This window comes from Pleurodeles waltl, chromosome 4_1 (assembly GCF_031143425.1).
Source record: "Pleurodeles waltl isolate 20211129_DDA chromosome 4_1, aPleWal1.hap1.20221129, whole genome shotgun sequence".
Lineage (NCBI taxonomy): Eukaryota > Metazoa > Chordata > Amphibia > Caudata > Salamandridae > Pleurodeles > Pleurodeles waltl.
Window position 1 is genome coordinate 185,051,577 of NC_090442.1, and position 16,786 is coordinate 185,068,362.

General features: G+C 45.2%; 1 protein-coding gene across 4 annotated transcripts in view; it reads left to right on the forward strand.

Moving 5' to 3' along the window:
• The window catches only part of BCL2L14 (BCL2 like 14), a 105,850-nt gene that overhangs the window by 61,967 nt on the left and 27,097 nt on the right, over positions 1-16,786 (forward strand). For 2 of the 4 annotated variants that reach the window (XM_069228014.1, XM_069228013.1), the window contains exons 3-4: positions 1,323-1,774; positions 8,087-8,224. In XM_069228014.1, coding sequence (XP_069084115.1) covers positions 1,333-1,774; positions 8,087-8,224 — 580 coding nt within the window. In that variant the 5' untranslated portion in view covers positions 1,323-1,332. The remainder of the gene's footprint in view (positions 1-1,322; positions 1,775-8,086; positions 8,225-16,786) is intronic. The other 2 variants (XM_069228017.1, XM_069228016.1) reach the window with 2 other exon arrangements.

Consider the following 16,786-nt stretch of genomic DNA (forward strand, 5'->3'; position numbering starts at 1 on the left):
CATGGTCCCGCGTTTAAGGTGCCCCAGCGACACACGTCCTAGGCTACAACTGAATATGCACTCTCTTGCTTCACTCAATCCCATTGGGTTGTTTAGTGTCTTGATCATTAAAGGACCCAATGAAATGAACAAAAACCCAGAGGGGAAGCCCAGACTGGAAAGTCCGAAATCTATACATATGTAAGTGTTCTCATTTGTTTGGAGAAGATTGGGGTTCACCAAGAGTTCTGAAAGTCTTACTGAGCAGAGCCTGTCTGCACAACAGACATTAATAGCATTAGATACTTTGCAACAAATTTTCAGTCAGTCGCTGTTTCTTGTTCATCTCGTACTTCTGTTTTTTTTTTTTTTGTGGTTTTTAACCGTCCCCATCACTTGCTGTTATCTTGTTGGTGTAGGAGCATTGCTGCTGTTTTTTTTTTTAATTATTCATTGATATAAGGTTTGATTAAAAATCGATCTCCATGTACAGAATACAGTATGCGTACTTTCATTCACTGACTGTGATATAAGTGATCTACATCAGCGAAGCATTTAAACAATTATTTAACTTATTCCTCTTTGGAACGCAATGGATTTAAAACACTGCATGACCTGGTTTCACAAGGGGTTTGTGGGTTCGCACCTCTAAATCCAACATATCTGTATAGTGTCAGAGCGGGGCGTGCCCGCGCAGGCAGTGGTGGCAGACCTGCTTTGGCATCACTCTGTCCCATCTACACTGCCATCGCAATCACTCCCAGTTCTGGGCTCAGCACCGCCGCCATATGTAACCACCCAGGGTACACCTTGGGATTTGCCAACACGCCACCAGAGATCTTAACAGTCTCCCGCGCCTTAGGCTCTTCATGACGACAGGATAGCAGAACCACGCCCTTTGGGGGGGGGAAATGGCATCCAGAACCAGGCCCTGAAACATTGGCCTTGGGACCTGACAACTTCTTACATCCTCAGTGCTATTTCAGGCCTAAGCAGCTAATTGGTAGAAAACGAAGGATCCTGTTGTGACTATTTGCAGCAGGTCCCTGACGGTGACTGGGTTTTTATGGTGTCGTGTACTAATTCAGCCTTTCAGGATAATGTTAAGTTTGGGTTTTCTTTTTACTGCTAAATGTTTCAAAGGGTCAAGCTTCAAGATGGAATAGTATATTGGGTAGTAATGGACCAGTCACTGGATATCTAAGATAAAGGAAGAGGAAAGAGAACTGCACTGCTACAGCTGTGCGTCACCCGCATCTTAGTAGACCAATAGGTTCTGGTTTGAAACAATACACTCACACAGCGATTGGTTGTTGACGTATCATATTGTTTGTTTTCACAAGGTCTTCCAACATGAATTCTGAGATGGAGACCGGCATGCAGGAGATACCACTAGAAGATGTTGATGAAGACAGCATGGAATTTAAGTTGCTTATGGCATTTGCCCAAAGAAATTTATCTGACAGCAGATTCCAGGAGCTTATCAAAAACCGCGATGCCCAGGTATGGGATGAAAAGAAAGGGAAAATGGTTGAGCCGATGAATGGACAGGGTGGAAAGGCCCCGAGAGACCTTTCTCCGAACGCCCCTTTGACTTTCGATTCCAAGCACACCAAAGTAGATCAAAAAAAGAGGAAAAAAGCTCGTTGGAAAAGGATGATCCCTCAGTGTATTCGAGGAGAAAGGTTGGAGTACGTTGGCATTATAAAAGAAGGTGAGCAACTGGAGATGAAAAATGAAAAGGGCGCAAAGGAGTCTGAGGCATCCCTAGAGAGTGTGTTCAAGCAAGAAGGTGGTGAGTTGGGATCAATGCCTTTTTTTTGTGTTTTATTTAGAGTGATTTTATCTGAGGCTTCTTCAGGATGTTCAGAATGACACAACAGGCCATCAGTGAAACATATGCATTTAAATAACCCAAACACTGTAATTCATATAAAAACTACAGTCATAACTATTGAAGTTTAAAAAAATAAAAAAAATACTTGCCTGGAGTTCACTCATACTTGCGTACAACATCCAGGAAATAAACCCATACTTCCTATCTGTCACAGAGGCATTAACTTTCCTATTAATACATTTGCCCTCCCTTGACAATTTTACACCTGAGAAAAAGTAAAGAGCACTGACTTTAATAATGCCATATTGGTACAGATTAGTCAAAGGGGGCAGAGTTGTCAGGTAGATCCCAAAAAGGACGTTGACTACTTACTAATGCAGGATGACAAGTTGTTAGTGTACAACACTGCTCATCAGGTACTGAACTGAAACTATTCCTAAATAGCAATATTTACTCAGTCCAAACAATAAATGTGCATCCTTCAGCAGTGGTTCCCAACCTTTTGACTTCTGTGGACACCCACTTTGTCATTATTGGAACCTGTTGACCCCCAAGGAATCATTATTGTAATACTGGGATCCCCCACTGAGTCATTACTAGAAGGCGGGGACCCCAACCTTAACACTGTCGAAGATTTGAACAGCAACATAATACACATAAAATACAGACGAAAGCATTCATCAAATACATACACAAATGACAACACTTTATTTAATTTGCAAACAAAGGTAAATTTAAAAAAAAAAAAAAAATGAATTTTAATAGGAAGGTTGGAGCTTTTCTGAGTTCAATTCGTCACACATCGACCGTACTGTATTCCGAGCATTCTAATTTTGTTAGCCTCCAGTTATCAAATTCCTTGTCACTTACAGTACGTTTTAAAATTTTCAATTGTAGATTTAGCCACTTAATTTATATACACTTTATTAATCTGTTAATATTATTTCATTTTCTATGCTGCACGGACCCCCGGAGGAGGCTTGGTGGACCCCCAGGGGTTTCCGGGCCACAGGTTGGGAACCACTGTCCAACAGTATTAAATAGTTCATCTTTAAACAATAATGATCTGGATGATATAATGCAGTATAAAAATGAGTGCAGTTGTAAAGAGGTGACGACTGGGATAGGATTTAGGGTTACGTTACCAATTTAGGCCTTCTATTCATACTTTTTTTTTTTTAATTTGGGGCAGTTGGACACCACTGCCCACCGACCTCAAAATCGGAGGCTTAGGAGGGTCACACCATATCGCTTTCCCTTGTCATAAAGAGGGTCAGAATAGTTGGTGTTTTTTTGGTGTTTTTTTTTTTTTTCTTTTTTTTTTATATCTTTTGTCTACATAGAGGCCCCTACCTTGCTTATTACTACCACCACCAGGAGAAGCCACTTGTTTGTTAGGCTGACTTTAAGTACAATATTTCTATTCACATATTGCATTTTTCCTCTCACAATGGCATTGCTTAGTCCACTAGTGTGGATAAGCAAAAAAATATATAAATGTGACTCAAAAATTAAGTCTTCCGCTATTCAATATGGACAGGCTGAGAAATTCACAATTCAATGATCATTGCAAGGAGCCCAATTACTTAACATTCTCCGCAGGGTCTTGAGACATAGAAGGTTAAAATATGGTTATTCTTGGAAGCCTTCCTGTTAGGAAGTCTCCAGAAGGACAGGTTGATCTATGCCAATTCAGAGTTTACTTCCTTGGACTGGTTTTGAGACTGACTTGGTCGGTTGCCCCCTTGCCCATACTAGGTGAATGTTGGACCGCTGTCAAATTCTGATTCCCCTCTTCCCCACCATCGTTGTCCTGTGCAGTTGATATCACCCAGGGTGACGAGGTGGTTCTGGTCTTTGCTCCTTTCAGTGTTGTTGCTTTGGAGTCTAGGTTTACTTCCCTTTATACATTTGGAGGTTCAATAGGTTGTTGGTTTACTTTTGCCACTTTTCTGCTGAAAAGTGCTTGAGCCTACACAAGTACAGTGACTTTTCACCCAGATGGAGACCGAACACTCTGCCAGTGAACAGATTTGCGCTCACCGCGATAGAGCCTAGCAGAAGCGGAGTTTCTAAAGAAGAGCTTTCTGGTTTCTTGCTATTCCACTAGAAGCAAATAGTTGCTAAGGAGAAGGCAGCATTCTTGACCTCCTCTCTGTGGAAGGCATGTCAAGAATACTGGAAATGTAATGCTGCTGATAACAAAGACTCCAGATAAGGATTTGAAGATGGATTTTTTTTTTTAATCAATGTTTTGATAAGTTAATTGTAACAAGGTGTTTACAGGAATAATAATTTAATTGTAATTCCTGGCCTGGGTATTTGTAATTGGAAAAAAAAATTGATAATATAGGATTAATTTTCAGACCACAGTTATTTTAGGTAGCTTGCTCTGTAGAGCTGGAGAGTCATGTATATGAAAGTGTACATTTTGCCGTGGGTCTCCTGTTTGATTCAGGCACCAATATTAGTGCTGGTGCTGCTGAACAGTACCTCCTAAGACTAGGACCCTTCATGCACTGGTAAGAAGAGCCAGCAGCTTGCAGGACGGGAGTCCATTGTGAGAAGCCAATCTTTCCTTGGCATGGGTGAAAGAGTGGTAGATTTAAGAAGGGAGCGTTCTGTAGGCAACATCACTATTACTGGAACCTTGGACCTAGAGTTTAATTGCTACAGGTTAATTACTACAATACAAGTTCCTTTATAAGGTCATGGAACTCCAATGTGGCTTGCAAAATGTGAGAAAGTGGGTATTTTATTGCCTGTAATACATTACCACACCATCACATTTCCAGCATAACACCTACATCCTTGTTTACATCTTAAATTCTATAGGTGTGAGGCTGGGAAATCTTAAAGACGGGACTGTGTACCGTGAGAAGAAACACATTTCTCGTATGATCTTCTGCAGTCCTTGCCTGACATGCATGTTAAGTGTTTCCCTGTTGCTGTAGCAACAACATGTTCTCCAAGGCTTGCTACTTTGACAAATTCTTGTTTATAGCAATGATTGTCTTGCCAAATAAAACATTTATTTGGGCAAATTTCAGTGACTGAATAGCCTGGTCTTTAATCAGTTCTTAGGGGTAAAGTAGCATTAAGGGCCACATGATGTTTCAGACATCAGCGTCCAGTGTTGTGGTTTTTAACATAGGGCCTGAGAACTTGTAGCCAATGGGTGTGGATTTGGTTGAGAACGATTTGGATCATTGACACATTTTTATGGGCCTTCCAGGGATTTGTCAACATATTTCTATGGCCACATAGGCTAATTTGAGTCCATACCTGATTTGATTGATAATGTGTGCCTGCTTTATCAAATTTTTCATGTTTGAAGTAATATCCTTCTCAAGGACCACTATAACACCAGAGTGCTTAACCACTGGGTGGTACTATATTTGGTAACCTATTTCATCCAGAAATGCTAAATGTCTATCAATGCAAAATGGTGGCATCCCATCCTGTGGAAGCTAACTCTGATATCATGAACTAAAGTTGTAAACTGTTACTGTCTTAGGCAGAAATTGCTGTAAGAAAATGATGCAGCTACCAAATTACTCCCCAGCCGTGATTCACAAAGCCGATATATACCTGTAATAAGCGTATGAAGCCAAGAGAATTAATAACAAATAAAATGATTAATGCCCAGCAAGAAAAAACACTCCTCGGTCCTAAAAGAAATGTTCCTTGGCTGTGCCCCATCTCGCTGAGCTCTGTATCCCTTCCATTTGTCATTGGCAGCATAAAACAGGACAAGCAAATGGAAGATCTCGAAGGAAGAATTCCACGTATGCACTCTGTGCTGTAATTCCATTTTCTATCCATCAACAGGAGGCCACCATACCCATACACATTTCCAGCCAGTATATGAATAGCTACTGTTTCAAAGAACGAGAGCAGCGAACATGCCACGGAATGCATTCCAAAGAAAATGGAAGAACCTCAGTCTCAGTGCGTGCGTGCGGGGTGTGGAAATTATTTTTTTTTTAAAAAGGAAACTTCCTCACCATCGCTCCGCTCTGCTCCACTGTCTTCTTGCTGCAAGCACAGGCTCCCAGCCTGCCCTGTGCCAATCCTGACACTGCTCAGGGCAGCGTCAGGATTGGCTGGGAGCACCCAGCCAGGGCGCTCCCAGGCAGACTAGAAGCCTGTGTAGGCTTTTTCCAGCCCGGCAACTATATTGCCGGGATGGAGAGAGCCTACTACACAGAGATGGCTGGCCACATATGTGCTGTGAGGAGGAGTGCTGTGCACTGCTCGTCACCCATGTGGCCATGCCCCTTCCTCAAAAAACGATAATAAATACAGTTTGTCTTTTTTTTGGGAAAAGGTTTGCAGCTGCTGGTGGGGGTAGAGGGTAGCTTGATGCTCCTCCGCCCTTATGGAGGAGCCACCCCTGAAGAACATTACAAATACAGACTACCTACAATGCAGGATCTGACTAGTTTCATGGTAATTTGCTGTCTGTACAAGAACATATGACAAAAGATGGCTACTCAGAATCGTGGATACTGGTCGTTGCATCTAGAGAAGTGGTTCCCAACCCTTTGACTTCTGTGGACCCCCACTTTAGCATTACTGGAGCTTAGGGACCCCCACTGAATCATTATTGGATTCCGGGGACCTCCCACTGGTTCATTACTGAAAGCTGGGAACCTAATCTGATAATATTATTTAATTTTCTCAGCAGTCACGGACCCCCATGGTGGCTTAGCTGACCCCCAGGGGTTGGAAACCACTGATCTAGAGTTTTACTGGATACCAAGAAACTCCACGGACAGTCGTATGTGGACAAAAGTAGCCCCTAACAGGGCTGACCTAGTACAGAGAGGCCAGGGCACGGTTGTTTTACGATACAGAACAGGGACACCCGCTCCCCCAATCCTGCGAAGAATTACTTACTGCCCACCATTTAAGGCAACTTTTTCCCCTCTGTGGTAAAATATTTATTGTGCATGGTACGTCCTCCAGAAGTATATGAAGATAACTTTAGATTGATAAATCCTTCAAACTTGTAATGTATGCAGTGCAGCATGTAGACATCCTGGCGTTCTGTAATGTTAAAAGGCACGAACACTCTATGGACTGACCATATACTTTAAGAAAACATTAGATCATACGTGGTGACAAATGAAAGTTAATTGCACTACAAATTAACCCAATCTAATTTTAGTGTCTGCAAGCAATTAAATTGGCAATCAAAATTAAATCAATAGGCATTTTACCATGTCTAAAGCACTGTTTTGTGTTGTTATTTTTATACTTGAGGTCCATAACGACTGTAATCCATTTTTTTTTACCAACCACTGATTGAGTCCGATGCAAATGTCTTTTCCAGTTTTTGCTGCAAACACAATTCTGTGATCGCAGCCCCTGAACAAACTTGCTGTTCCTTCTAATAGTTTAATAGTGCTCGGTATCCTAGAGTAAATGCCGGTATAATGAACATGAAAGAACTGAAGAAAGATCTGAAATGAGCATCAAAACTTTACTGGTGGAAGTGGAGCTGTCCGACATCCGAGTGCTCCAAATAGAATGGCAATTTTGCTGACCTGCGAGAATGGGTAATTCGAACTACAAGGTATTTTTGTGGGAGCCAAGCCCTTTTAGTGTATTTTTAGGAATACCAGAAAATGGACACTTGAGCCCTGAAGAAGTCCTTATGGACAAAACCTGTTGGCTACTATGATCACTATGAATTGGGAAAACATTTGTTATGGACATTATGAACCATAGAAGAAAATGATCATCATGAATATTTTTGTGAATAAAGATTTGTTCAATTAAGAAAGTGTTGGAAATTTGTGCCATTTACTACTCTGGAAATAGACTTTGTCGAATCATTTACATTAACATGGAACACATGAGTGCTGAGTCTCACGAAAATAATTGCTTTGTACTGGTGTTTTGAGGGCTGGTCTTTAAGACTTGTGCACCATGCACATGGTTGAAATTTACATATCTACTAATGTGGAAAGGTGCAGCACCAGCCGCTTTGGCCCTTCTTCTTTCTTGAATGCCCTTTTAGTGTATGGTTTAGGGGTTTTAACAATTGTTTTTAAAAAATAGGTCCATAAATGACAATTATATTGATGAGTTCAGGACATTATTAAGTGATACAGTCTCTCAAAGTAAACTGGGTGACCATGTGGTGCCATCAGCCTGATGTGGAGCTGATATTACTGAACTTCTATAACTTCCTTTCATACAGTTAGAATTTTTTTTTATGTTAAATTGTTTTTTAGATCACATTCCTAATATATCTTTCAGGCGATGTAGATCCAAAGAAGCCGTCCTACCAGTCAGGCCACGTGCGGAAATGCAAGTTCAGATCTTCCTTTCACTCATCTGACCCGGAATCCCAATGTCTGAGTGGTTCCGTCAGTGTTGAAGACAACGAAGTGTCAGGTTAGCAGGCGGAACCTCTACAGGAGGGTGGTGTAGGACCAGAAAAACTGGCTCATTTGAGATCTGAAATTTGTTATGTAAACGAAAAAAATGAGTAGAAATTGCAGAGGAATAATATTAAGAGGCGGGTCTAGGATGCGGACCAGTCAGTGACGAGTCAAGCTGGTGAAACAGAGTACTAAATTTGAGAGTGCGGGATTTTTGAATGGCAACAGGGCCGGCCTTGGGTATGGGCGAGCTGGACCCGTGCCCAGAGCGGGGCTTTCAGCGGTGGGCACAAGGAGCTGTCAGTTCATACAACAGCAGTCCCACTCTGAAATGGCTTTAGCAATTTAGCCCAAAAAGTATTTAATCATTCTTGTTTTTTCTTGTACAGGCTGCACACTCCCTTTAAAATACTCTTGCTCTCTCATCTCTTCACACTTCTCGTTTATTTACAATTTGGCACTTGCAGGAAGAAGCTGAGCTGTGGGTGATTCAGGTGAGAATGGGACAGAGTGGGCAGGATTGTGTAACCAGCCAGTCTGACCCCCCCCCTTCTCCCCCCTCCCCTCCCCACCAAAGCAACACTGTCCACTCCGTTGCTGCATTTTACTTGGTGGTAGCAGCAAGGAAGAAGGGACAGGAGGCATCCTGGCGGGGAAGGTCTTAGTTGGAAGCAGCTGATCCTCTACAAAACTAAATTCTGAATATTATTTTCTAAACATGAAACATCTTACATCTTTCTGGTCACATAATGCTGACAAATACATACGAACTGTGATACTGGATTCGTAATATTTTATTAAGTTCTACCATTTCCCTCTGGATTCTAGCCCTTGCAGGCCTGCTGCTCCTCACTATAAATACAGAACTTCCAGTACCAGGATGTAAAGAAAACGCATATTTGCTAAATTAATGGTTTGCTCCCTGTATATCTCAAATTACAGATTACAATTAAGATGGAAAGTGCGGGTTTCAGGGGCACCACATTTAGTTCTGCCGAGGGAGCTATTTGAGCAAAGGCTGGCCCTGCCGACAAGGCAAGCACAGCAGACTGAGCTGTGCTCGCCTCGTCAGCACAACATATGTCCACTGTCGATTTGTTTTCTGCTCATCTCAAGCACCAGAGTCGGAAGCAATCATGGCTCATTGCAATCTTTATTTCAGAGTTTCCCTTTCTAAATCACTTTTTTGTTTTTTTTTTGCTCGACTAGATGTGCTAGTTATTGAGCGTTTACGTTGCTTTAGTCAATTTTCCTTCAGGGTTACTTTCTCCCCGGGTTTCTTTTAGACCATCAGATTCATTTAGTTATTCATACACCTTTTAGATCAGCCAGTGACTTTGAAATGGCTTATTGTGTTTTCAGGATTCTCCTAATTAAGCCAAAAATGTTGTCATTTGTTTATTTTCTTTTTAATGGTTACTTCTATTTTTTTGACCAATTTGTAGGGGAGTTTTTATCTTAGCACCACATAAGTGCATGGCAAACATACAGTTCCATGTTACATATCTATGTTTAGTAATCCCACCATTGTCTCTGCAAATGCATTACAATATATCTGGTCCACCAGGAGCGACTGGTCCAAAGTAAGAACAAGCTAACGTAAGTAACTAAAGGTCATAACAGGTGCATTTGCAGATGACACAAAAGCAATACAGTTGTCACCCTCTCTTGTGCCCACCCAAGTGCCCAAACCCTTGTACACAGAGATGGCGCTGCATGCATGCAATATGACACCCACCCCCTAAAATCCCTTCACATTGTGTTTTACACATTTGTGGCAGTCGGGCTCAGAATGTAGACGGGAGAATCGCCAGGCCCTCGGAGCTTGGTGTCAATCAGCAACCGGGCACTGTCCATCCTCAGTCAGGGATATCCTCCTTAAACTCTTGCAGCTAGTGTAGGAGATTGTCCCACTCCTCAGCTGTGGTACTGTACGCAGTCCCCGGGTCTCCTCACGCCTAAGCGCCACCGATTCAGCTTTGCCCAAAGTAAGCTTTGCCGTGCGCACCAATCTTTTAACCCCGGTAGGTACACTCACCATAGTACATAGATCTGTACATGCCTTGTGGGGCCAGTGGTTTCCATCAGTCAGTGAAGCCTACCAACATTAAGAGTGGTGGATCTGCCAGGGATGAAGCCATTCTGCCCTGAGTGGACTAGATGGGGAAGGTGCTCGAATAGGCATACTGCAAAGATTTTGTAATCCATCCCAAGCATCAACAGTGGGCGATATGACAACCTCTCTAGTGGATACCTGTCAGGCATAGGGCGGGATACAAGTAGCGACTCACAGAGCGACTGCTGAAGTAGGCCATTGATCAACACACAGCCTGATCTAGTTCCAGCATCTTGGCAACCAAGAGGTCCTCATAGACTTTGTGAAACTCTACTGGCAGACTGTCCAACCTCGTAGTCCTGCGTCTAGAAGTGCCCCTAATGGCTCCTCGGATTTCTTGCTCTGTGATAGGCACATTGAGTTCTTCCCTGCCCAGCGGATCAATGACTGGCAGTATGACCTTGTCCGGAAAGTCACAGATGGGGGTCTGGCGGTCTACAGGACATTGCAACTGCTCGATCAGCTGGGCATGGTGCTCTGTGGCCATCAGGAGAGCTGGTCGCACTTTGATGTGCGTGCTGCCACCTCCAGGGCACCTGTCTGGACCAAGTCTCTATGTATATTAGCCCTCACACCTACAACTGATTGGATTCACTGACCATGGAGCACTACCTTCAGTGCCTCTCATACTACTGATCAAGTGGTAGCTGTGCCCTGATTCTCAGACAGGTGGTGGGAGAGCGCCTCTCAGGTCCCATCCCTAAGTAAAGGGTCTTCCAGCATGGTCGGCTTCAGTCTCCATGTGGGGACCAGTGGCTGCGGTGCTTCCCTGTCAAGATGTAATTGGAGCGAGTTGTGGTCTGAGAATGGTTTCCCTAAATATTCAGCATTAATGACTTGCATCTGAGTGGCCGAATGACAGAGTATACAATCCAAGCGCACATGAAGCTCGTTTGGGGGTGAATATTAAGAATATTCTCTGGCAATTGGCTTGAGGGCACGCCAGGTATTCAATAGGGAACAGTGTGAGCCACTGGGAGAGACAAGCGGCACCAGCCACAACAGGAGAGGTCTGCAAAGAAGGATATGAACAATCGAGTTGCAGATTTAAATCTCCTCCTATGACCCAGGGGATGTGTGCCTACCTGGTAAGGACAACAGCTAGGCACGCCAGAAAGGCTTGTTGGGCTACATTTGGCATGTATACACTACCCAGTAGGAGGGGCTAGCCATTGAGCTGTCCCTCCAGTAGGACAGAGCATCCCTCAAGATCTATTTCCATGGCTGTGCATCTAAAAGGGATTGCAGGCGTAATCCATATGAGAGCTCCCCGGGCAAAGCCAAAATATGTGGTACTATAGCATTGACCACGCCACGTTTCTGTAAGCGTGTGTCTTTTCCTCCAGATATGTGGGTTTCTTGGAGAAATGCAATCTGAGCATCTCCCCTCCTGATGTAGTGCTGCACTGCTTGTTGTTGCGCACATTCCCCATGCCCTGGACATTCCACATTAAAATGCGCATTCTAGCGATAGTGCTCATTGCAAAGAAGGGAGAGAGGGGTTGGGGGAGGTGCTTCACAACGTTTCCCAATGGTGTTGGTAGGCAGCACACAGGGCTAAACAAGGACCCCTGTATGACCGTATGAACAAGAAGATCTGAACATCCAACTGAGGGTGGCCGAGCAACCTCCAACTACCCAAAGAAACAGTCACATAGGTGGGATTCTCCAGGCCGTGTATTAGTATACAGGACATTTTCCAAGGAGAGTGTTAGGAGGGTGGCTAGTGTGCCGCGACCAGGTGCGGCCTAGCTATGAAGTGCATTGGCCATGGGTAACTCAAGGGTAGTGTAGTGGACCTGCTTCGTCTTAGTGAGTCAGGAGTAAAAAATAAAATAAAATCTGAAGTGTGTCCCACCAAAGACTTCCACAGGTGTGGGGAAGGAGTGGCAGCCCATTTAACAATAGTGCTGAGGGGAGGCAGACAAGCACCCACCCCCAATCAGTCACAAAGCTCAATGGGGCAATTCTCAGTCATGGCCCGAGTTTCTTGCCTGTAGTTCCCTGACACTAGGGAATCTGCAGTCTGCGGAGTAAGGTCTGATAAGAAAACTGATGTGGTGTTTGAGCTGGTTTCAGAGCGTGCCCTCAGAAGCCTGGGGCGGGGGGGGGAGTGCTGCTTGGCTCATAAGGTGGTTGCAGCCAACATCACCTGAATCTGTTCTTCTCGGGCCTGCAACAGGGTGGGGGTGCTATTAACCCTGGGATCTTCATTCCCACGGTTCTGGTGTTTACTATGCTGACGGGTTCAGGCCGTGAGGGCGCGATATTGGTGTTGATGGAGACGAAGACTCATAGCGGCGCTTCTCCACCCAGTCCCAGGCATCCTGCAGTTCAGTAAAGAAGTAGATGGCCCGATTTACTATGATCTTCAACTTTGCTGGAAATAGTAGCGAGTAGGTCAAGCCTACTTGCCTCAGTCGCTTCTTTACTCCCAGGAAGGAGGCTCTAAGGCATTGTACTGCCAGAGTGTAATCTGGGAAGAGAAATACGCATGTGTTTTCATACAGAATCATCTGCGCAGTCCACACAGGATGGCCTCTTTATCTCTGTAGTTCCTTAGTCTGGCCACCACCTTTCTGGGTGGTGCACCTGGCGGTGGCCTCCACACCGGCAGTTGATGAGACCATTCCACTAAATATTGAGTTGACAGTTCCACAGGCACCACTGCTTCTGCCAGCCATGTCTCGAAGAATGTCGCTGGGTCTGAGCCTTCTGGCCCCTCGGAGAAGCCCATAATTCAAAGATTGTTGCGACAAGATTGTCCCTCTGAGGCTTCCACTCTGTTCTGTAGCTCAAGAACCTTGGCCGTTGGAGATCACTGCTGCCCTTCTAGATCAGATACAGCGAGCCGAAACTCATCCGCTGCACTCTCCACTTGTGACGTGGGTACTGAGTCTTCATTGATCATCTTGCAGCAGTCCCACTTTAACTTTTACCGCATCAACCTTTCTCGTAAATCTTGCCAGGTTTTGGCTATTGTAGCAAGGATTTTGTCCAGCTTAGCGTCCGCTAGGGGTGTGTGTGGTTCTTCCTGCTGTGCCGTCTGCTCGATCTTTTCAGTGTTTCCCACAACTGAACACCCCAATCATTGGGATCCTCCTCCCCCGCTTCATATCATTGTTGGATGTAATACATCAGGCAGTGGCGATGCTGGACTTGCAGACTCCAGGAGGGGAAGCGCCATGTTTCAGTGGGCTTCCATCAGCCACGGACCTGCCTGTCCCCCGGCGTCCACTGCAGGACCACGGGCTGGTCGGCATGTGCAGTCCGGGCAATTGAGTCTGCTTCATCAGTATTTCCCAAAGGATGTCATTGGTATGGTGTAGTGTTGTTGTGCACGACTTGGGGCCCACAGGGACGATAAGTGATACACAGAGGAAGGCAGTGCTGCCAATAAATTATCAGCCAGAAGTCCTGGTTGGGGATTCCTGTTGGCTTCAGTTTCTCAGTTTTGAAAGGAGCAACCTCACCCCCTCCCCCCCCCCCCTCCCCCAGCTTAGCTGGGGCCCAGCGGGGTGGGGGGGTGGCACAAGCAGTCCAGACTCCACTCAGGCCCTTACAGAGGCAGTCAATGGGGGAGGAGGAAGATAGAAGGTGATTATGTCAGACCCCAGCAAGGGGGAAGGATGTGGGGCTGGTGGCTGCCACACACCAGTCTACGTACTCTACAGGAGGCACCCTAACACCCCCAGCAGTGGTTCCCAGGTGACCCAGGTCTTCCAACAAACACAGGATGCAGCACTCACCAGGCTGATGGTTACAGCAATCAGCAGAATGTTGCAATTATAGGGCTTGTCCAGGCAATGCATGGGAGGTGGTCCAAGGTTGCACGATCAACCCCACAGCTACCCCAGAGCAGAGGCCGCTATTTGGGTTGCCCAGGCTCTTCAGGGCCCATATTCTGCACCCCATGCTTGGACACGTCTCCCATGATGGGAGTTGTCCACTGCGCCAGCATCCAGGATGACAAGCATAGTCATGGTAGTACACTGGGGACACATCTCAGTCAGCGGGGGAGTGGTGGAGCGGGGGGTTCCCCCTGAGAAATGCACACCCAGTGCAAAGGGCACGGTATCCATATGCTGCGGACCGCAGCTTGTTCAGGCCCCTGGGGGTGTGGGCCTGAACCCCCTCGCCTCCACCGGAGGATGGGAAAGCGACCACACCGCAGCATAGGTGCCCCTCAGCAGTCCACAGAGCCTGACAGTGTCTTGCTGGCTCACCTTGCACCACTGGTTGGCTCGCGTTCTGGCTGCGCATTCGCATCAGGCTAAAGGTGCAATGGCGGATTTGTAGTAGCCTCCCAGGTCCTAGAAGCAGTTAATGCAATGCGGCCTGCTCTCTGCACCACGGCCCCCCACTGCCAAAGTCTGAATTGCAGCAGATGTCTTCGGATCACTGGCTGGAGCGGTCTCAAAGCCTGACCGCCATCTTGCCTTGGCTGGCCATGCACCCTTGATAGATACTTCTAACTGCAGATACCTCGTCTTTAGACTATCCCTGACAGGATCCGGAGAGTTTTTCAGCAATGGTCCTGCACTCTTATAAGATGGCTCTGTGCGGCTCTGCATGAGTTCTGTACCACCTTAAAAGTGACAGAATAGACTTATAAGCCTCACCCTATGCACTCGCATATGTCCATTTTATTCTGCGCATTTGATGTGGATCTGGAGCTATACCTCCATCTTTGTCACTCTTCCAACAACTTTACAATTTAGACAATGTACCAGGGAAGATTTCTTCCCAAAAACACTAGCTTTCAATCCGTGCTCTGACTGCAGGAAGCAGATGGTCACAGACTTGCAGAACGTTAGTCTTTTGTGCTTAGGCTTCAGTCACAACCCACATTTTGTGATAAATGTTCTCTCATGCTCCTGTGTCAAGCTCTTCATCAGCAAGCATAAAAAAAGGTTGCTGTTCAAACAGAAGTCCTGCTCCAAGTCAAGGGGCCACTCATGATGCCATTCAAGTAGCTGGTCCCATGTAAAGTCCTGTTCCCACTCAGTCTTCCTGTTGTCCTGTAAGTCCATGATAGACAATGAGCACACGAGAGATGAGTAGAACTTGACCCCATCCTGACACTCAAAATCAAACGCAGGTGCAAGGATGTCACAAGCGCCTTCTGACATGGAGCGGGTCCCTCAACAGCCCTGGCTTGCCCTACTTCCCTAGGCCATTGTTGATGCCGCAGCAAATCGCGACGTTCAAGGAGACAATGCTGCACCTCCTTCAGATGCCGCCTGGTCCCCCGAGTGTGCCTTCGGGCCCATGCTGCTGCAAGAGGCTCCAATTGGACTATGGCCAGTGGGCGCCTTGGTGCCAACAGACCCCGTGGGACTTGTTTGTCAGCCGTTTCCGACAGATTCATGCTTCACTCCAGCCTCTGCGTCCACACCACCAGTCAGTTCCATGCAGGTTGTGGATGGAAGTAGAAAATACAGGCAATATGTGAAGGTGGCCTACAAACAAGCCAACTGGCACCTCTCTCATGTTTACCATTTTCTATCTTCACTGTAGTTTGCATTTCTATCCTGAGTGTCGCAGCAAATTCACGCTCTCCCCAGGCTAACTCAACAACATGTATTCTTGGGTTTCCAGATACTGCAAAGTTCAAAAGGCCAATTGTCAGCTGTGCCTGGTAAAAACCTCGTCCGTTTGTAAAAACACTCGCCCTCCTCAACCTGAAGCCATCAATCGGACAAACAGTGCGATGGAGCACACAAATAAAAACACATTGCAACCAAGTAAAATGCAAGGGCAGATTCTGCATGTGGATGGAAGTAGAAATTAGACTCCAGCCTGTGTAAAGGCAACATGTGAAGGTGCTCCACAAACCAGCCCTTCCATGTTTACCATGTCCTGTTTCTACACTAGTTTGGATGTCAATCTTTAATGTGAACAACATCATCTCTCGGACATGAAAAGAGCATAAAACAAACAGTCTCGTAGAATAAACCTCTACAACCTTTGCAGATTTGGTTCTTTTCCTAATAGGATTGCAGTGTCTCAACCACATAGCCTGGAAATAGAGACAGAGGTATAAGGAGGTTGGGGGATGCTGAGGGGTTGTCCTTAACTTGTATATTCAATTTTTTTTATTCAGTCAAACGTAAGCGGACATATAACATACAATTGCATATAAAAAAGTTTTATCCAAAAAGCATCCATTTAAAAACGCATTTGTTAAAAACAAACATAAGAACGTTATTCAAACACATTAGTTAAACAGTTACACTTTTCACAACAGGAAAACTTGCATTTCATGTCAATTTAGTATTGCAAGGTTACCTTGTATGGAATGGCACTGTAACTAACTTACTTCTGCAAAACACAAAGTAGGTGACGAGAGAGATTGCAAAAAGACCCAAAAAACATTGCAATCCTACATTGCCTAAAATTTGGTTGGCTTAACACCGGTGCTTAATGTTTCCTCTGTGCAAAATAGAACTTAGAAAT